At 43.5% G+C, this 16,502-nt stretch overlaps 1 protein-coding gene across 2 annotated transcripts in view; it reads right to left on the bottom strand.

Annotated features, from left to right (window-relative positions):
- HMBS (hydroxymethylbilane synthase) overlaps positions 1-16,502 on the bottom strand; it is a 378,523-nt gene that overhangs the window by 65,643 nt on the left and 296,378 nt on the right. For both annotated transcript variants that reach the window (XM_044080943.1, XM_044080944.1), the window contains exon 13: positions 6,055-6,141. In XM_044080943.1, the coding sequence (XP_043936878.1) occupies positions 6,055-6,141 (87 nt within the window). The remainder of the gene's footprint in view (positions 1-6,054; positions 6,142-16,502) is intronic.

Raw genomic sequence — 16,502 nt, 5'->3', positions numbered from 1 at the left:
CCTGATTTAAAGAGACTCTGGATACCACCTTAGGCATAAATGTAGGATTTGTTCTCAGGGACACTATCTTGATGGAAGATCAGGAAGGGTTGTACTGCCATTAATGCCTGTAGTTCAGAGACCCTTCTTGCTGAAGTTATTGCCAGCAGGAAAGCAGTCTTCCAGGATAAGTATTGCAATTCTGTTGTAGCTGCTGGTTCGAAAGGAGGTAGAGTCAGTTTTTCCAGCACAAAGTTCAAGTCCCATGCTGGCAATGGAGGTTTCCTGGGAGGTTTTACATTTTTAATTCCTCTCAGAAACTGTCTGAGCAGAGGATGCGGGAAGACAGGAGGATCCAAGCTGTATTCTGCTGAAATAGCTGATGCATGTATCTTGATGGAGGAATAGGACAGGCCTGTATGGAAGAGCTCCGCCAAGTACTCCAGGATGTTGGCTATGTTCACCAGTGTCACATCTTGCCCCTTTGCAGTACTCCAGATGAGATATCTTTTCCATTTTGCTGCATAATTCTTTCTTGTTGAAGGTCTGAGCCTCCAGGATTATGTCTTTAACCCTTTGGGATAAATTTGGGTTAATTGCTGTTATGTAATGTTCCAGGCAGTTAGCTGCAGAGTTTTTAGGTTTGGATGCAGGATGTTGTAGTTCTGTGTCAGCAGTAATGGAATCAGGGGCAGTGTCCATATTTGTTCCCGGGACATGCTCCTCAGCAGTGGATACCAATGTTGTCTTGGCCAGTCTGGGGCTATCAGAATGATCCTCGGACGTTCCTCTTTGATCTTGAGAAGCACCTTGTGCATCAAAGGAAGTGGTGGGAATGCGTATGCTGTCAGGTCTTTCCAACTGAAGGATAGGGAGTCCACCTTCCAAGCAAGTGGGTGGTAAGTCCTCGTGCAGAATTTCTTCAACTGGTGATTGAATGGGGATGCAAACAAGTCTATTTGTGGTAATCCCCATTCTCTTGTGATGGTTTTGAAGATGTCCGGATGCAGCATCCATTCGTGGGCATCTGTTGTAGTTCTGCTCAATATGTCTGCTAGAATGTTTTCCTTCCCTGGTACATAAATTGCCTGTAACTGAATGTTGTAGCTCAGAGCCACATCCCATAGGTCCATTGCCAGCCGGCATAGAGGGTATGAGTGTGTGCCTCCCTGTTTGTTAATGTACCACATAGCTGTGGTGTTGTCTGTCCTTATCATCAACTGGCCTTCTTGGAGAAAAGGTCTGAATGCCTGGATTGCCAATTTTACTGCCATCATTTCTTTTAGATTTATGTGCAGGTGCAGCTGGTCTTGAGTCCATAGGCCTTGAATGCACTTGCCCATCATGTGTGCCCCCCAACCGAGGTCTGAGGCATCTGTCGTGATGGATTGTCTTGGTTGACTTTTGCAGAAGGGTAGTCCTGTGTTTGATTGACAGGCCTGAGCCCACCATAAGAACTCTTGTTTCAGGCATGGGATCATTGGAATTTTGGTTTCTAGGCTGTGCTTGTGCTGAGACCACAAATTCTTTAGGTACCACTGTAGCTTTCTCATATGCAGCCTGGCATGAGGGACCAGTAGTATGCAGGATGCCATGAAGCCTAGAGCCTGTAGCACTTTTCTTGCAGTTAGATGGCTCTGCTTTGTTAATGCCAAGAAGTAGAGGGGAAGTTGTTCTTTCTTTTCTGCAGTTAGAAATGCCATTTGTTTTGATGTGTCCAGTTCTGCACCCAGAAAGGTTATTCTTTGGGATGGAATCAGCCTTGACTTTTTTGTATTGACTGTGTATCCCAGGGCTTGCAGCAGGTAGATGACTCTTTGTAAGTCTTCTGATAGTTTGATTTTGTTGTCCGCTTGTATCAGGCAGTCGTCCAGGTAGGGATAGATTTGAATTCCCTGAAGTCTGCAATGAGCGATTACTGATGCCAGGCATTTCGTGAACACTCTGGGCGCAGTAGATAAGCCAAAGGGCAATGCTGAGAATTGATAGTGCTCTGATCCTGCAAGAAATCTGAGGTATCTTCTGCAAATTGGTCTTATGGGGTCGTGCAGGTATGCCTCCTTGAGATCTAGAGTTACCAGCCACGACTCCTTGCCCAGCATGGGAAGAAGCTGCTGTAGGGTCAGCATTTTGAATTTTGGAACAATGAGGAATGTGTTTAAAGCGGACAGGTCTAGAATAGGCCTCCATTTGTTTTCTTTTCTTGGTACCAGGAAGAGCCTGGAGTAAAATCCCTTCCCTTGCTCCATAAATGGTACCTTTTCCACAGCTCTCATTCTTAATAATTGAGATATTTGTTTTAGAGCTTCTGCCCTTTGAGAAGGTGGTAGGTTTGGCATTCCTGTCTTTCCTGGAAGTGTATGGAAATGGAACCTGTAACCTTTGTCTATAGTCTGCAAAATCCATTTTTCTCTTGTAATGCAGTGCCAGTTTCTTGAAAATAATGTTAGCTTTCCGCCTAAGGGTGCTTCTAGTTGTTCCCTGGTAGGCGGTGCCACCGCCAAGTCACTGTGATTGAGTTGTTGTAGTGGTGGTAGCTGTATCCGTGCCTCGTTGGTTGTTACCCTGCCACTGGCGACCCCTGTAGGCACCCCTGGATTGGTTTCTGCCTCTAGAGTGCCTATTCCTGCCTCTTTGTGCCTTAGAGGAGTCCGGAAAGGACCAATTCTTGGAGGGCCAGTTCCTGCTAAACCTTGGAGGTTGAACTTGTATGAAATCTTTCACTGTTTGCACAGATTTTGCTTTCTCTTCCATCTTTTTTAGTACCTGTTGTGCGGGGGCACCAAATAAACTGACCTTGTCCATAGGTGCATCCAAAAGCTTAGATTTGACATGGTCTGGTAATGCCTGTTACTTCAACCATGCATGCCTTCTGATAACTGTGCCAGTCATGGCTGATCTAAAGGAAGCCTCCAGTGCATCATAGCCACATTTTAAAGAATGGTTACTAACCTGCTGTATGTTATGTAACATTTCTTGAACATACTTTTTATCTAAAGATTCTTCAGAGGACAGCTTTTTAGTCAACTGGTCAAGCATAAACTCTTGATATTGAATCATATGAAATTGGCAGTTCAAAGCTCTAGCTGACAAAGTAGCAGAGGTGTAAACTTTTTTACCCCATCTCTCTAAGGACCTGGATTCCCTTTCAGAGGGAGGGTTTTAGAAGAAGTAGCTGCTACGGCTTTAGGGCCCTGGGAGATAGTCTCTGGATCTGCAAAAGGAGCCTTATATAAGTGGTGATGAGTGTCCAGGACCCTGTAGTACCTATCGGGCTTCGCAGGGGGCGGAGGTAAAGTATCAGGAGCAGTGCAAGCATCATTAAATGCATCAACAACAGGTAGAACTGGAGGTATAGCTAAAGGCCTATGCTGTGGCAAATGTAGAAAGGTCCTAAGCCTTTTTCTAGAGTCTGAGAAATCTTGGCCCTGCCACTGAAATTGTTCCCTCATAACATGCAAGGTTTCCCCAAAGGAAAATTCCTCAGGAGGAGAGGCTGAAGGGATGGACTCCTCAGCATCAGAGTCTTCGTAAGGAGAATAAGAAGCCTCAGGAGGGTCTGTATGTTCTGAGTTATCAGAGGAATCATCTGTAGCCACTGGCTCAGGGGGCTCTGCTCTAGGCCTCTTTTCTGGACGAGGGAGAGAGGCCCTGTCAGGATGAGGCTGGGCTCCACGAATTAAAGAGATGAGATCCTCTGCCAAGGAAAGCATATGGGAGCTGGTGCTGGGCCTGTGAGAGGGGGGCTTGGCAGGCACAGGTTTTGATGCTTTGGCTGCTTTAGCCCTGGCAAAGGCCTTAATAGACATAGCTGGTGGAGGCCTAGCAGCTCCAATTGCAGGGGTAGAAATATCTAGGGGAATGGTGTCTGATAAATCCTGTGAAATCGCAACAGAAGGTTGGATTTCAGAAGCCGTCTCTACCAGGTTAGAAGAGGCCTCGGTAGAAGGCAAGTTATCGGCTGAAGAAAGAACCGCTTGCTCGGTTTCGGCCGAAACCGAGACACTCGTAGTTTGCTTAACCGCGGCCGGCGAAACCGCGGACCGAGTGTCGGTCCTTTTCTTTGCGTTTTTGGTTATTTGCGTAGTCGGAGGATCCGGCGGCATAATGTAGGCAAAATCGGGCGAAAATCTGCTCAGCAAAGTCCGGCGGCGTCTAAGCGTCCGTCGGTTAAAGAAGCACAGGCTAGACAAGCTGCTACGTCGTGGTCTGGGCCTAAACAATGAATGCAATAGGAGTGGAAATCTTTATGAGGTATTTGTTTCCCACAAGATAAACAGTTATTAACTTTCTCTGACATCGGCTGAGGCAAGAAAGAGTCCCCAACGGGTACTTAGCTTTATAGAAGTCTTGAGTAGTATTCGGTAGAAGTAATCTCTGGATCTGACCGACCGGCACTTGCGAACAGCTTCTGCTTCGGGCGCCACGCAGCAAGAAAGACTGAGGAAAATGGCGTCGGCTGATGCCTTTATACCCGAATGACTGCAGCAATGACGTTGGGTGAAGTGCGACACCAGCCGAAGCCAGACCCAGACTTTGGAATCCGGCCGACCGAAGGGCTGCCTGACGACAGGACAACCCATTTGTAAAGACTGCAGATGCATCCTTGAAGGACATCTACTTATATTTCAATGTTTTATTCCAAATGCCTAAAACAGGATCTGCCAACATGATCTTGTTTTACTGCTTTATTCTCTGGTTCAGCTCACAAAATCTTTTCAAGTCACCTTTACAAGAAGTATGCTAGAGATAAGAAAATTAGGTGTTTAAACTTCATTGTAAACATAATGACAGTAGTGAAAGTCAAAAGCATCTTACACAACGTGTGGAACATAAGTTTTCACTTTTTGCCTCAATTATTCTGATTTGTATTGTTCTCAGAACTTCTCTAACCTATTCATAAGTAGCTGCACATTTGAAATCAAAATAAGGCAGTTAAACTCTAGTTTTTTTTTTAAAGCTGTCAATTTGTAGTCCTTCAAGTAATGACAAATCCCCCCCATCACCATATTCTCACAGAGGTGACAGATATCATGTAAATCAGGAGCCGTTACAAGGTACTCAGTGAACTTGTCTCACTACTGTCTGCTGCAGGAAGATGCATTTTTATCCTAAATATTGTCACTTGCTCAAAAGTATTTTACTTTTATAACTCACATTACCGATGTCCTTACAGTGTAGCACATAAACAGTATATATAACCTTCTGTTCTTTAAGAATAGATATAATCTTCTGTTCATGCATTTGTGTTACAAGCTATTTTGAAGCAACTTCTGCTGTATTGCTACCACATGATTTGCTACACTGTAGTATGTGAACATTTCATCAAAAACATACATCATTCAGTATAACAAATTAGTTAATCTCTGTGTTGTGCCCAAGACAACACTACTTTCTACAATGAAGCCGATGTTATAGAAAATTTCACCTCCCATAAATGGACCACTATTCTTAAAAATATGTGGTCAGCTATGTGCACCCATACAATTTATTTTCTTCGCTACACCAAAGACAGTGGAGAAAAGTTACACCACACTTTTTTAATAGTAGTTGCTGCTATCAGCACGACTAAGGACTACCTATGGAAAGTTGTGAACAGAAAAAAATACACATTTTGCTATATCTCTGGTATGTCACGCAGGAAATTCCACTGCCAAAGCATGTAATAGTTTAAACTTAAAAAAATAGGATGGTAGATCTTCTGTCCTCTGATACAAAGGCAAGGAAATGAAGGAATATGCTGATTTCTGTTAACTAAACCATACTGTAGGAAGAAAAGAAATCCAAGGATTAAATTAAAGTGCAGGTGCAGATGGACTCTTCTTTTAATGATTAACAGCTTGCAAATGGGATAGGGTGACTGTCAAACTCCAGTGTAATAATGTTCCCTCTGCAATGATAATGAACACAACTGTAAGTGATTAGCAACAACATTGTACCCAAGTTCTCGGGTGACTGTACGCCCTTACTCCTTCAATGACAATTACAAACTATGAAAATTTACTTTGAACTTCATTCTGAGATGTGTTAAATCAGTTTAGTATGGGAAAACAATCAAGCCAGCATACAACATACCTGTAAAATGGAAGCCACACTAGTTTGCATTGTATCTTTCAGACAGTCTGATCCATCCAGGCTGTAAACAGCTCCAGTTAAATACAGCTGAAATATAAAAAAGCAAGGCATCACATTACTGCCTCAAAGTTTCTTACATGAAAAAGATTCATCACAAAATAATAACTCAAAATTCTTGCCTACACTACATTACATATCCACTCTTTCCTCTGTGTGTTTGTCCATATTAAATATATGTGTATATATATATATATATATATATATATATATATATATATATATATATACATATATATATATACACACACACACACACATATATATATATATATACACATATATATATATATATGTACTCATGTTCTTGGAGACATCCATATGTCAGTGTTGCATCCACTGACTTTAAAACAATGACAATGTCAATATGAACACACTACCACATTTAGACCAAATGCAGTCACCCCATATAGTGTGTGTGTGTGTGTGTGTGTGTGTGTGTGTGTGTGTGTGTGTGTGTGTATATACACACACACACACACACACACAGACTCAGTGGATCAACAGGTAGCACTTTGGTGCTGGAAGATTAGAAGGCCATGGGTCCTCTTCCTACAGTAGGTACTTGGTTTAATTTTCCACTACTGACACTGCAGTGCAGCTTAAGAGGAGGGATGCTGCACTCCTGAGTGTGCCGCCCTTCAGATGAGATGTTAAATTAAGACTCCATCTGCCTGAGCTGATAATAGCCAAGTTGTACATAAAATATTCTAGAGCACTTGTAAAAAAAAAAAAAAAAAAAAAAAAAAAAGAGTAGGGTAACTTCCCAGTGTCCTGGTCAAATTTCTCCTGGGCAGTATGAATACTACCATGGGTCTCTGAAGAAAAATGACACTGGCAAGTAGGACTAACCCAGTCAAGAAAGAGTATACATAAGTCTCTACAAAGTTATCTAATCAACACATCAGCATTAACGTTATCTAACATACGTAATCAAAACTCATAAAAAACAGATATTGCATGCAACTATTATAGAAAAAAATGCTAAAAGACAACATATACACTTAAACAGTGCTTTTATGTTGGGAGCCCCTTTAATGTTTATATAGTAACTCCAAGACAGCACAATAAACACAAATGAAAAGCACACAGATAGTGAATCATGGCTAGTGCACTAACTGCACAAGCAATGATTTCCAAAACAAACTTCAAAGCAAACAAAAGTACAGTTTTGTACCTACCATAAATGTAGATGTCCGAACTGGATAGCATCTGCAGTCATAACAAATGGGTTGTCCTGTCGTCAGGCAGCCCTTCGGTCGGCCGGATTCCAAAGTCTGGGTCCGGCTTCGGCTGATGTCGCACTTCACCCGACGTCATCTCTGCTGGTCTTCGGGTATAAAGGCATCAGCCGACGCCATTTTCCTCAGTGTTTCTTGCCCCAGATGCCAGTTGCCCTCTTGGAAGGCTAAATTTTGGATAAAAGCCAATGTTTCCAAAAAGGTAGAAGGCAAATACAAAAAATAAGCATGTGTGTACATATATACAAACAAATACACCATAAGAGACTCCCCCCCCAGCTAGCTATTTGGAGGGTAAATACCCTAGGAGTACCACAGAGGGGAAGGAGGGAGGGTAATCCTGACTGCAGATGCTATCCAGTTCGGACATCTACATTTATGGTAGGTACAAAACTGTACTATGTCCTTCATGGATGCATCTGCAGTCATAACAAATGGGTAGAATACCATAGCCAAACTAGGGGAGGAGGAAGAAAAATTATGGTGTAGTTAGGATCCCTTGCAGTACAGCAGTGGCAAACCCTGCTCGGGATCTAGAGTATAGAGGTAAATTATAATGCTTGGCAAATGTATGCACGGAGGTCCAAGTAGCCGCCTCAATAATGTCCTTGGTTGCCACTCCTCGTAGGAAAGCTGTGGTAGTGGCTGTAGCCCTTGTAGAATGAGGTCTTATGTTCTGTGGAATTGGTTTTCCATGGTAGGAGTAACAGAATCTTATGCAATTTCCTATCCATTTGGAGATTGTCTGTTTGGAAATTGCTTTTCCTTCCCTTCCTGTTGCATAGGCTACAAAAAGCTGGTCAGTTTTCTGTTACTTTTGGTTCTGTCCAGGTAGTAGCGTAACTGTCTATGTACATCCAAGGTATGCAGCATTCTTTCCCCTGTTTTGTGGATTGGGAAAGAAGGTAGGTAGGTGGATTGCCTGGTTTAAAGACACTCTGGATACCACCTTAGGCATAAATGTAGGATTAGTTCTCATGGACACCCTATCTTGATGGAAGATTAGGAAGGGTTGCACTGCCATTAAGGCCTGTAGTTCGAAACCCTCCTTGCTGAGGTAATTGCCAGTAGGAAAGCAGTTTTCCATGACAGGTGTTGTAGATCTGCTGTTGCTGCTGGTTCAAACGGAGGGAGTGTCAACTTTTCTAGCACAAAGTTCAAGTCCCATGCTGGTAATGGTGGTTTCCTAGGAGGTTTTACATTCTTGATCCCTCTGAGGAACTGCCTGAGTAGAGGATGTGAAAAGACAGGTGGATCAAAGCTGTATTCTGCTGAAATAGCTGATGCATGTATCTTGATGGAGGAATAGGACAGGCCTGTATGTAGAAGCTCTGACAAGTACTCCAGAATGTTAGCAATATCTATGTTCGACACATCTTTTCCTCTTTCAGTACTCCAAATGACAAACCTTTTCCATTTTCCTGCATAGTTCCTTCTTGTTGAAGGTCTGCGGGCTTCAAGGATAATGTCTTTAACCCTTTGGGAAAGGTCTGGGTTAGTTGCTGCTATGTGATGTTCCAGGCAGTCAGTTGCAAGGTTTTTAGGTTTGGATGCATGATGTTGTAGTTGTTCTGAGTTAACATCAAAGGCATCAGGGGTATTGACCACATTTTCTCCAGAGACATGCTCCTCAGCAATGGGTACCAGTGTTGTCTTGGCCAGTTCGGAGCTATCAGGATTATCCTTGGACGTTCCGCTTTGATTTTCAGTAGTACCTTGTGCATCAAGGGAAGAGGTGGAAATGCATATGCTGTCAGGCCTTTCCAGCTGAAGGATAGAGAGTCCACCTTCCATGCAAGTGGGTGGAATGTCCTTGTGCAGAATTTTTTGAGCTGGTGATTGAGTGCGGAAGCGAATAGATCTATTTGTGGCATTCCCCATTTCTTTGTGATGGCCTTGAAGATGTCCGGGTGTAGCATCCATTCGTGAGCATCCGAGGTGGTTCTGCTTAACATGTCTGCTAGGGTGTTCTCTTTTCCCAGCACAAATATTGCCTGTAACTGGATGTTGTAGCTGAGAGCCAGATTCCAAAGGTCCAAAGTCATTCTGCATAGGGGGAATGAATGAGTGCCTCCCTGTTTGTTGATGTACCACATGACTGTGGTGTTGTCTGTCCTTATCATCAAATGGCCTTCTTTGAGGAATGGTCTGAATTTTTGGATTGCCAGTTTTACTGCCAGCATTTCTTTTTGGTTTATGTGCAGGTGCAGCTGGTCTTGGGTCCACAATCCTTGTATGCATTTGTCCAGCATGTGTGCCCCCCATCCAACGTCTGAGGCGTCCGTTGTGATGGTTTGGCTTGTTCGAAAGTTGTGGAAGGGTAAGCCTGGGTTTGACTGGCATGCTTGAGCCCACCATAGGAACTCCTGTTTTAGGCATGGGATTAGTGGTATTTCTGTTTCTAGGCTGTGCCTGTGCTGAGACCATAAATTCTTTAGGTACCACTGTAGCTTTCTCATATGCAGTCTGGCATGTGGGACCAAGATTATGCATGATGCCATGAAGCCCAAGGCCTGCAGAACTTTTCTTGCTGTTAGTTTGTTCTGCTTTGTTAATGCCAAGAAGTAAAGAGGAGCTCTTTTGTTTTCTGCAGTTAGGAATGCCATTTGTTTTACTGTGTCCAATTCCGCGCCCAAGAATGTTCTTGTTTGGGATGGTATCAGCCTTGACTTTTGTAAATTGACTGTGTATCCCAGGGCTTGTAGCAAGTAAATGACCCTTTGTAAATCTGTTGTCAGCTTGCTTTTGTTGTCCGCTTGTAACAGGCAGTCGTCCAGGTATGGATAAATTTGGATTCCCTGTACTCTGCAGTGGGCGATTACTGATGCCAGGCATTTTGTGAATACTCTGGGCAGTAGATAAGCCAAAGGGCAATGCTGAGAATTGATAATGCTCTGATCCTGCAAGAAATCTGAGGTATCTTCTGCAATTTGGTCGAATGGGGACGTGCAGGTATGCCTCCTTGAGATCTAGAGTTACCAGCCAACACTCCTTGCCCAGCATGGGAAGAAGTTGCTGTAGGGTCAGCATTTTGAATTTTGGGACAATGATGTATGTGTTTAAGACGGACAGGTCGAGAATAGGTCTCCAACTTTTCTCTTTTCTTGGTACTAGGAAGAGTCTGGAGTAGAATCCTTTGCCCTGTTCTGTTATTGGTACTCTTTCCACAGCTCTCATCTTTGTTAATTCTGCTATCTGCTTTAGAGCTTCTGTTTTTTGATTTGGAGGTTTGGCATTCCTCTTTTTACTGGTAAGGTGTGTAAGTGGAACCTGTAGCCTTGGTGTATGGTTTGCAAAATCCACTTGTCTTTTGTGATACAGTGCCAGTTTTTCGAAAATAAGGCTAACTTTCCGCCTAAAGGTGCTGCTATTTGCTCCCTGGTAGGCGGTGTCAGAGCCAAGTCACTGTGATTGTCCTGTTGTAGTGGCAGTGGTTGTGTCAGTGCTTCGGTTATTGCCTTGCCACTGTCGTCCTCTGTAGGCACCTCCTCTGGATTGATTTCTGCCTCTAGAGCGTCTATTCCTGCCCCTTTGGGATCTTGTGGAGTCAGGAAAGGACCAATTTTTGGCAGGCCAGTTCCTGCTAAACCTTGGGGGCTGAACCTGTAAGAAATCTTTAACTGTTTGTACAGATTTTGCCTTTTCTTCCATTTTCTTCATTACCTGCTGGGCAGGTGTACCAAATAGACTGGCCTTATCCATAGGAGCATCTAATAGCTTTGCTTTAACATGATCCGGTAAGACCTGTTCTTTCAACCATGCATGCCTTCTTATCACTGTGCCAGTCATGGCTGATCTAAATGAAGCCTCCAGTGCATCATAGCCACATTTTAAGGAATGGTTACTAACCTGTTGGATGTTATTCACCATTTCTAATACATATTTCTTATCTAAAGATTCATCAGAGGACAGCTTTTTAGTTAACTGATCAAGCATAAACTCTTGGTATTGGATCATATGAAACTGACAGTTTAAAGCTCTAGCTGAGAGAGTAGCAGAGGTGTAAACTTTTTTCCCCCATCTCTCTAAGGACCTGGATTCCCTTTCAGAATGAATAGGGTTTTTTGCTGTGGTCGAGGCTACTGCCTTAGGCCCCTGGGATATAGTTTCGGGGTCTGCAAGTGGGGCCTTGTATAGGTGGTGATGAGTGTCTGGCACCCTGTAAAATCTATCGGGTTTGGCAGGGGCTGGAGGTAAAGAATCAGGAGCAGTGCAGACATCATTAAATGCATCATCCACAACAGGCAGTACAGGAGGTATAGCTAAGGGCCTATGTTGTGGTAAGTGCAGAAAAGTCCTAAGCCTTTTCCTTGAGTCTGAGAAATTTTGTCCCTGCCATTGGAATTGTTCTCTCATGGCATGTAAGGTTTCCCCAAAGGAAAATTCCTCTGGTGGAGAGGCAGCTGGAATGGATTCTTCAGCATCGGAATCTTCATAAGTAGGAAAGGGAGCCTCTGGCTGGTCTGTAATGTCTGAGTCATCCGCAGAATCATCAGAGGACACTGGCTTGGGGGGCTCTGCTCTAGGTCTCTTTTCTGGGGGCTGAGAGGCCCTGTCTGGGTGAGATTGGGATCCCCTAATTAAGGATATTAAATCTTCTGCCAGAGTAAGCATTTGTGAACTAGAAGTGGGCCTGTGTGAGGGGGGCTTAACAGGCACTGATTTATCAGATTTGGCTGCTTTAGCCCTGGCAAAGGCCTTAATAGACATGGCTGCAGGAGGCCTAGCAGCACCACGTGCTGGGGTAGAGACATCCAAAGGGATGGTGTCTGATAAATCACTAGGAACCACAGTTGTAGGCAAAAATTCTGAGGCCGATTCAAGTAAGGTAGCAGGAGCCTCAGTAGTAGTCATGGATTCGGCTGAAGATTGACCAGTTTTCTCGGTTTCGGCCGAAACCGAGACACTCGCTTGCTTAACCGTGGTTTCGCCGAAACCGCGGACCGAGAGTGTCGGTCTTTTCTTTGCGTTTTTAACAATTTGGGTAGTCGGAGGATCCGGCGGCATAATGTACGCAAAATCTGAGCGAAAAACTGTTCAGCAAACTCCGACCGGCGCCTAAGCGTGTCGGTTGAAGGAAGCACAGGCGAACAGGCTGCTACGTCGTGGTCTGGGCCTAAGCAAGGCAGGCAGTAAGAGTGGAAATCTTTATGAGGTATTTGTTTCCCACAAGTTAAACAGTAACTGACGTTTTCTGACATCGGGTGAGGCAAGAAAGAGTCCCCAGCGGGTACTTAGCTTTTAGAAGTCTTGAGTAGTATTCGGTAGTAGTAATCTCTGGATCTGACCGACCGGCACTTGCGAACAGCTTCTGCTTGGCCACGCGGCAAGAAAGACTGAGGAAAATGGCGTCGGCTAATGCCTTTATACCCGAAGACCAGCAGAGATGACGTCGGGTGAAGTGCGACATCAGCCGAAGCCGGACCCAGACTTTGGAATCCGGCCGACCGAAGGGCTGCCTGACGACAGGACAACCCATTTGTTATGACTGCAGATGCATCCATGAAGGACATCAGTACATCATTGTCAGTGTGTTAAAGCACCAGCAATGATATAAAACGTACACTTACAAAGAAAACAAAAATGCGATTAAAACACACAGTGCTAGTATTTTCTCAGAATACAAGTAATGACTTCTAACACTACAGTTGCATATGTTATTGATACACCTACAATCAGCAATAACATGTACCGATAACAAAAGCACTGCATAAAAGACTCCTACTCCTCTCGGCAAAACAAATTCTTTGATAACATTAAGGTCCATCATATATTATGTGTATGTACACACACACGCATATACACACAAATATACATATAATTTTCTTTTTCTTTCTTTCTTTTTTTTTTTTTGTTTGGAACAGCAATTTTTTTTTGGAAAAAAATTGTTGTTCTGAGCTTTCGATATTGTAAGCTTTCGCTTACATGGGTTCGATTACTCATCGTTCACTTTTTTAAGCGTTTGATGATATAATATTGACCATATATATATATATATATATATATATATATATATATATATATATATATATATATATATACACACATACACACACACACACACACATACCTACATAGACGTACACACACACACACATATATATATATATATATATATATGCGTACATATGTGTTTGTTGTAGGTGTGTATATAGGTTTACAATGAGATTTGCGATAATTGCAAAAAAGGTTGCAAGACGAGAATGATGAGGACCACAACAGAGACCACTTGGACTTACCCCTCCCCCCGACCCTATGTTAGCACTTGTTCTTGTGTCTGTGCAGGTCGGGAGATTCAAAGTTCGACACTGTTCACTCAAGGTCACACAGGAGGCAAATGAGGGCTGAGGGACTCAAACCCTGTAGAACAGGGACTACTTATAAATGATGCATCACTGAACAAACTGCCAATAAGCGAACATAAAAAGTGCAATCTTTTCAGATCAAATTCAAAAGGGATCAAAAAAACAAAAAAAAACAAACCATATTTTTTTTGCAGGGTGGACAAGCCACCCTGAATCCCACCACCCCTTGCAAATTATATATACTTACCCAGAGACTGCACAACAACAGTTATGTACTTACCATAACTTGGTATCTGTGTTATGCTATTTCATTATTCATCACGTCTGGGTCTTGGATCTGATGTCGGATCTGATCTGGCACTTTACAGAGTAGATTCAAGGCTCGAGCTCCTCCCATCTCCCAAAATCCCTTTCTACCTTCTAACTCTCAGATTGAGTTTGCTGATAAAGGAAAGGAAACACCAGGAAACATAACTAACTAACTAGACATTCATAATATCATTAGAACTGTGAGAGCGGTAGCTCAACGGCACGAGACTCCAGCCTCTCCAGAACCACCAGAAAAATGGAAGGGGGAAGGAGGGCAGGAAGTGATTAATAATGAAATAGGAAAACACAGATTCCAAGTTATGGTAAGTACATAACTATTGAGTTGATGTTATCCATGTCATTATTCATAACATCTGGGTCAGAATCCCCAGCTACAAAGAACCCTGGGCGGCCCTAAGGAAGGACATGCCGGAGCACTGTGGAACCAAAGGCTGCTCTGCTTCTGGAGACCATGTCCACTTTATAATGAGCAACAAAAGTGTGAGGAGTGGACCAAGTGGCCGCAGCACAAATCTCATCTAAGGACATCCTGCAGAGAAGGCTGAAGAGGCAGCCACTGTCCTAAGAGAATACTCCTTAGGTGAATGAGACAGCTCCACCTTTCTTATACAGTAAACCAGAGAAATGTAATTAGAAATCCATTTAGCGGCACAGTGGTGCAGTGGTTAACATTGTCGCCTCACAGCAAGAGGTTCTCTGGTTCGATTCTCGGCTGGGGAGCCTTCTGTGTGGAGTTTGCATGTTCTCCCTGTGTTCGCGTGGGTTTCCTCCGGGTACTCCAGTTTCCTCCCACATTCCAAAGACATGCATCTGGAGCATTTCTCCCCGGGCCTCCGCTGAAAACAGGCTCTGTGGAACCTAGTCGGACATTCCCGGTCAACAAATGTTAAATAAATAAATAAATAAAAAATAAAAATTTAGAAATAGTCAGTTTAGAAACTGCTTGGCCATGCCTGTTCAAAGAAAAGACTACGAATCACTGGTCAGATTTTCTGAAGGGTTTAGTCCTGTGTAAATAAAATCTCAACTGTCAATGTACATCCAGGGTATGTAGGAGATATCTGTCCTTACTGGAGCGATTAGGAAAGAAAACAGGTAACTGGATATCCTGTTTGAGATTTCTTTCAGTAGCTACCTTAGGCAAAAAATGGGATTAGTTTGCAAAGTTGCTTTGTCCTTATGAAAAACAATACATGGTTTACAAGATAAAGCCTGTAATACAGAAATCCTCTTGGCCGAAGTAATAGCCACCAGAAAGGCAGACTTCCAACAATGACATTTGAGATCACAAGAATGAGCAGGCTTCAAAAGGGCTTTGGGTGACAGACTGCAGCATCAATGACAGAAGCCAAGGAGGGGTGGGATCTTTGGAGGTGCAAGAAGAAAGATGCCCTTTTATGAAGGCTTTACATAATGTAGAGGAAAAAGTGGGTCCAGTATGGACATGAAAATTAGAAATGGCCATCAAATGCAGCTTGATAACAGAGAAGCCAGCTCCCTCATGGAAAAGGGATGTTAAGAAAGAAGGATATCTGGTATAGGAGCTGAAAAAGGGTCAAGATTCCGTTCTGCAGCCTAAAAGTAAAAACGTTTTCACTTACTACAGTAGACTTTTTAAGTAGAAGGCTTCTGCGAGACCAGTATAATTTTTCAGATGGGAGAAGCCAGTCTGGACTGTTTTACTATGAGGGGAAGTGGTGAAACCATGCAGTCAGTGGAAGTGACTGAAGATTGGGCAGTTGTTCTGACAGGTGAGAGATGAGATCTGGAACAGGATCCAGTATCCAAGGAGGATATTTGAGATGAGACCCGAGGAAGGGGAACCACATCTGAAAAGGCCAGAAAGGAGCAATGAGTATCATGGAACTCCTCAGTCTGAAGGCTTTCTAAAGTATTTTAGGGATCAATGGAAGGGAAGGGTATGTGTAGAGGACACCTGGTGGCCAATCGTGTACAACAGCATCCCTTGGGGACTGTCCCTCTGGGGAATCCGGGCAAAGTACCTGTTGCATTTGTTGTTCATTGGAGATGCAAAAAGATCACAACAAGGTTGGCCCCAATGGGTGAAAATCTAAGATGCCACTGGCAGATTGAGGGACCACTCATGCGGAGTCAAAATAGACCTGCTGAGCTTGTCTGCCAAAACACTAGACTACCTGGGTATGTGGGTTGCAAGGAGAAAGCGACTGGAAGAGATCACCAATTCCCACACTCTCGTGCCTTCTCTGCACAACAGGTACAATCATGTACCCCATGCTTGTTGATCTACCAGACCACCGACATGTGGTCTGTATGAATAGCCACTGTTCCCAGAGGAAGACAATCCTGAAAGCCTTGCAATGTGACGAGGACTGCCCTCATCTCTAGAACATTTATGTGCAAATTGGTCTCCATCCACCACTGCAGATACCCTCTACAAACAGGAGTCAACGGGATATGCAATAACACTGGACAAGACAGAATAGACTACTGCACTACTAGCGTCCACTGGAGCACCTGCATGTGGTATCTCACT

Source organism: Protopterus annectens, chromosome 8.part0, assembly GCF_019279795.1.
Source record: "Protopterus annectens isolate FY-2018-M chromosome 8.part0, PAN1.0, whole genome shotgun sequence".
Lineage (NCBI taxonomy): Eukaryota > Metazoa > Chordata > Ceratodontiformes > Protopteridae > Protopterus > Protopterus annectens.
Note: the sequence above shows the minus strand (reverse complement) of the source record. Positions and strands in the feature narration are given on the sequence as shown.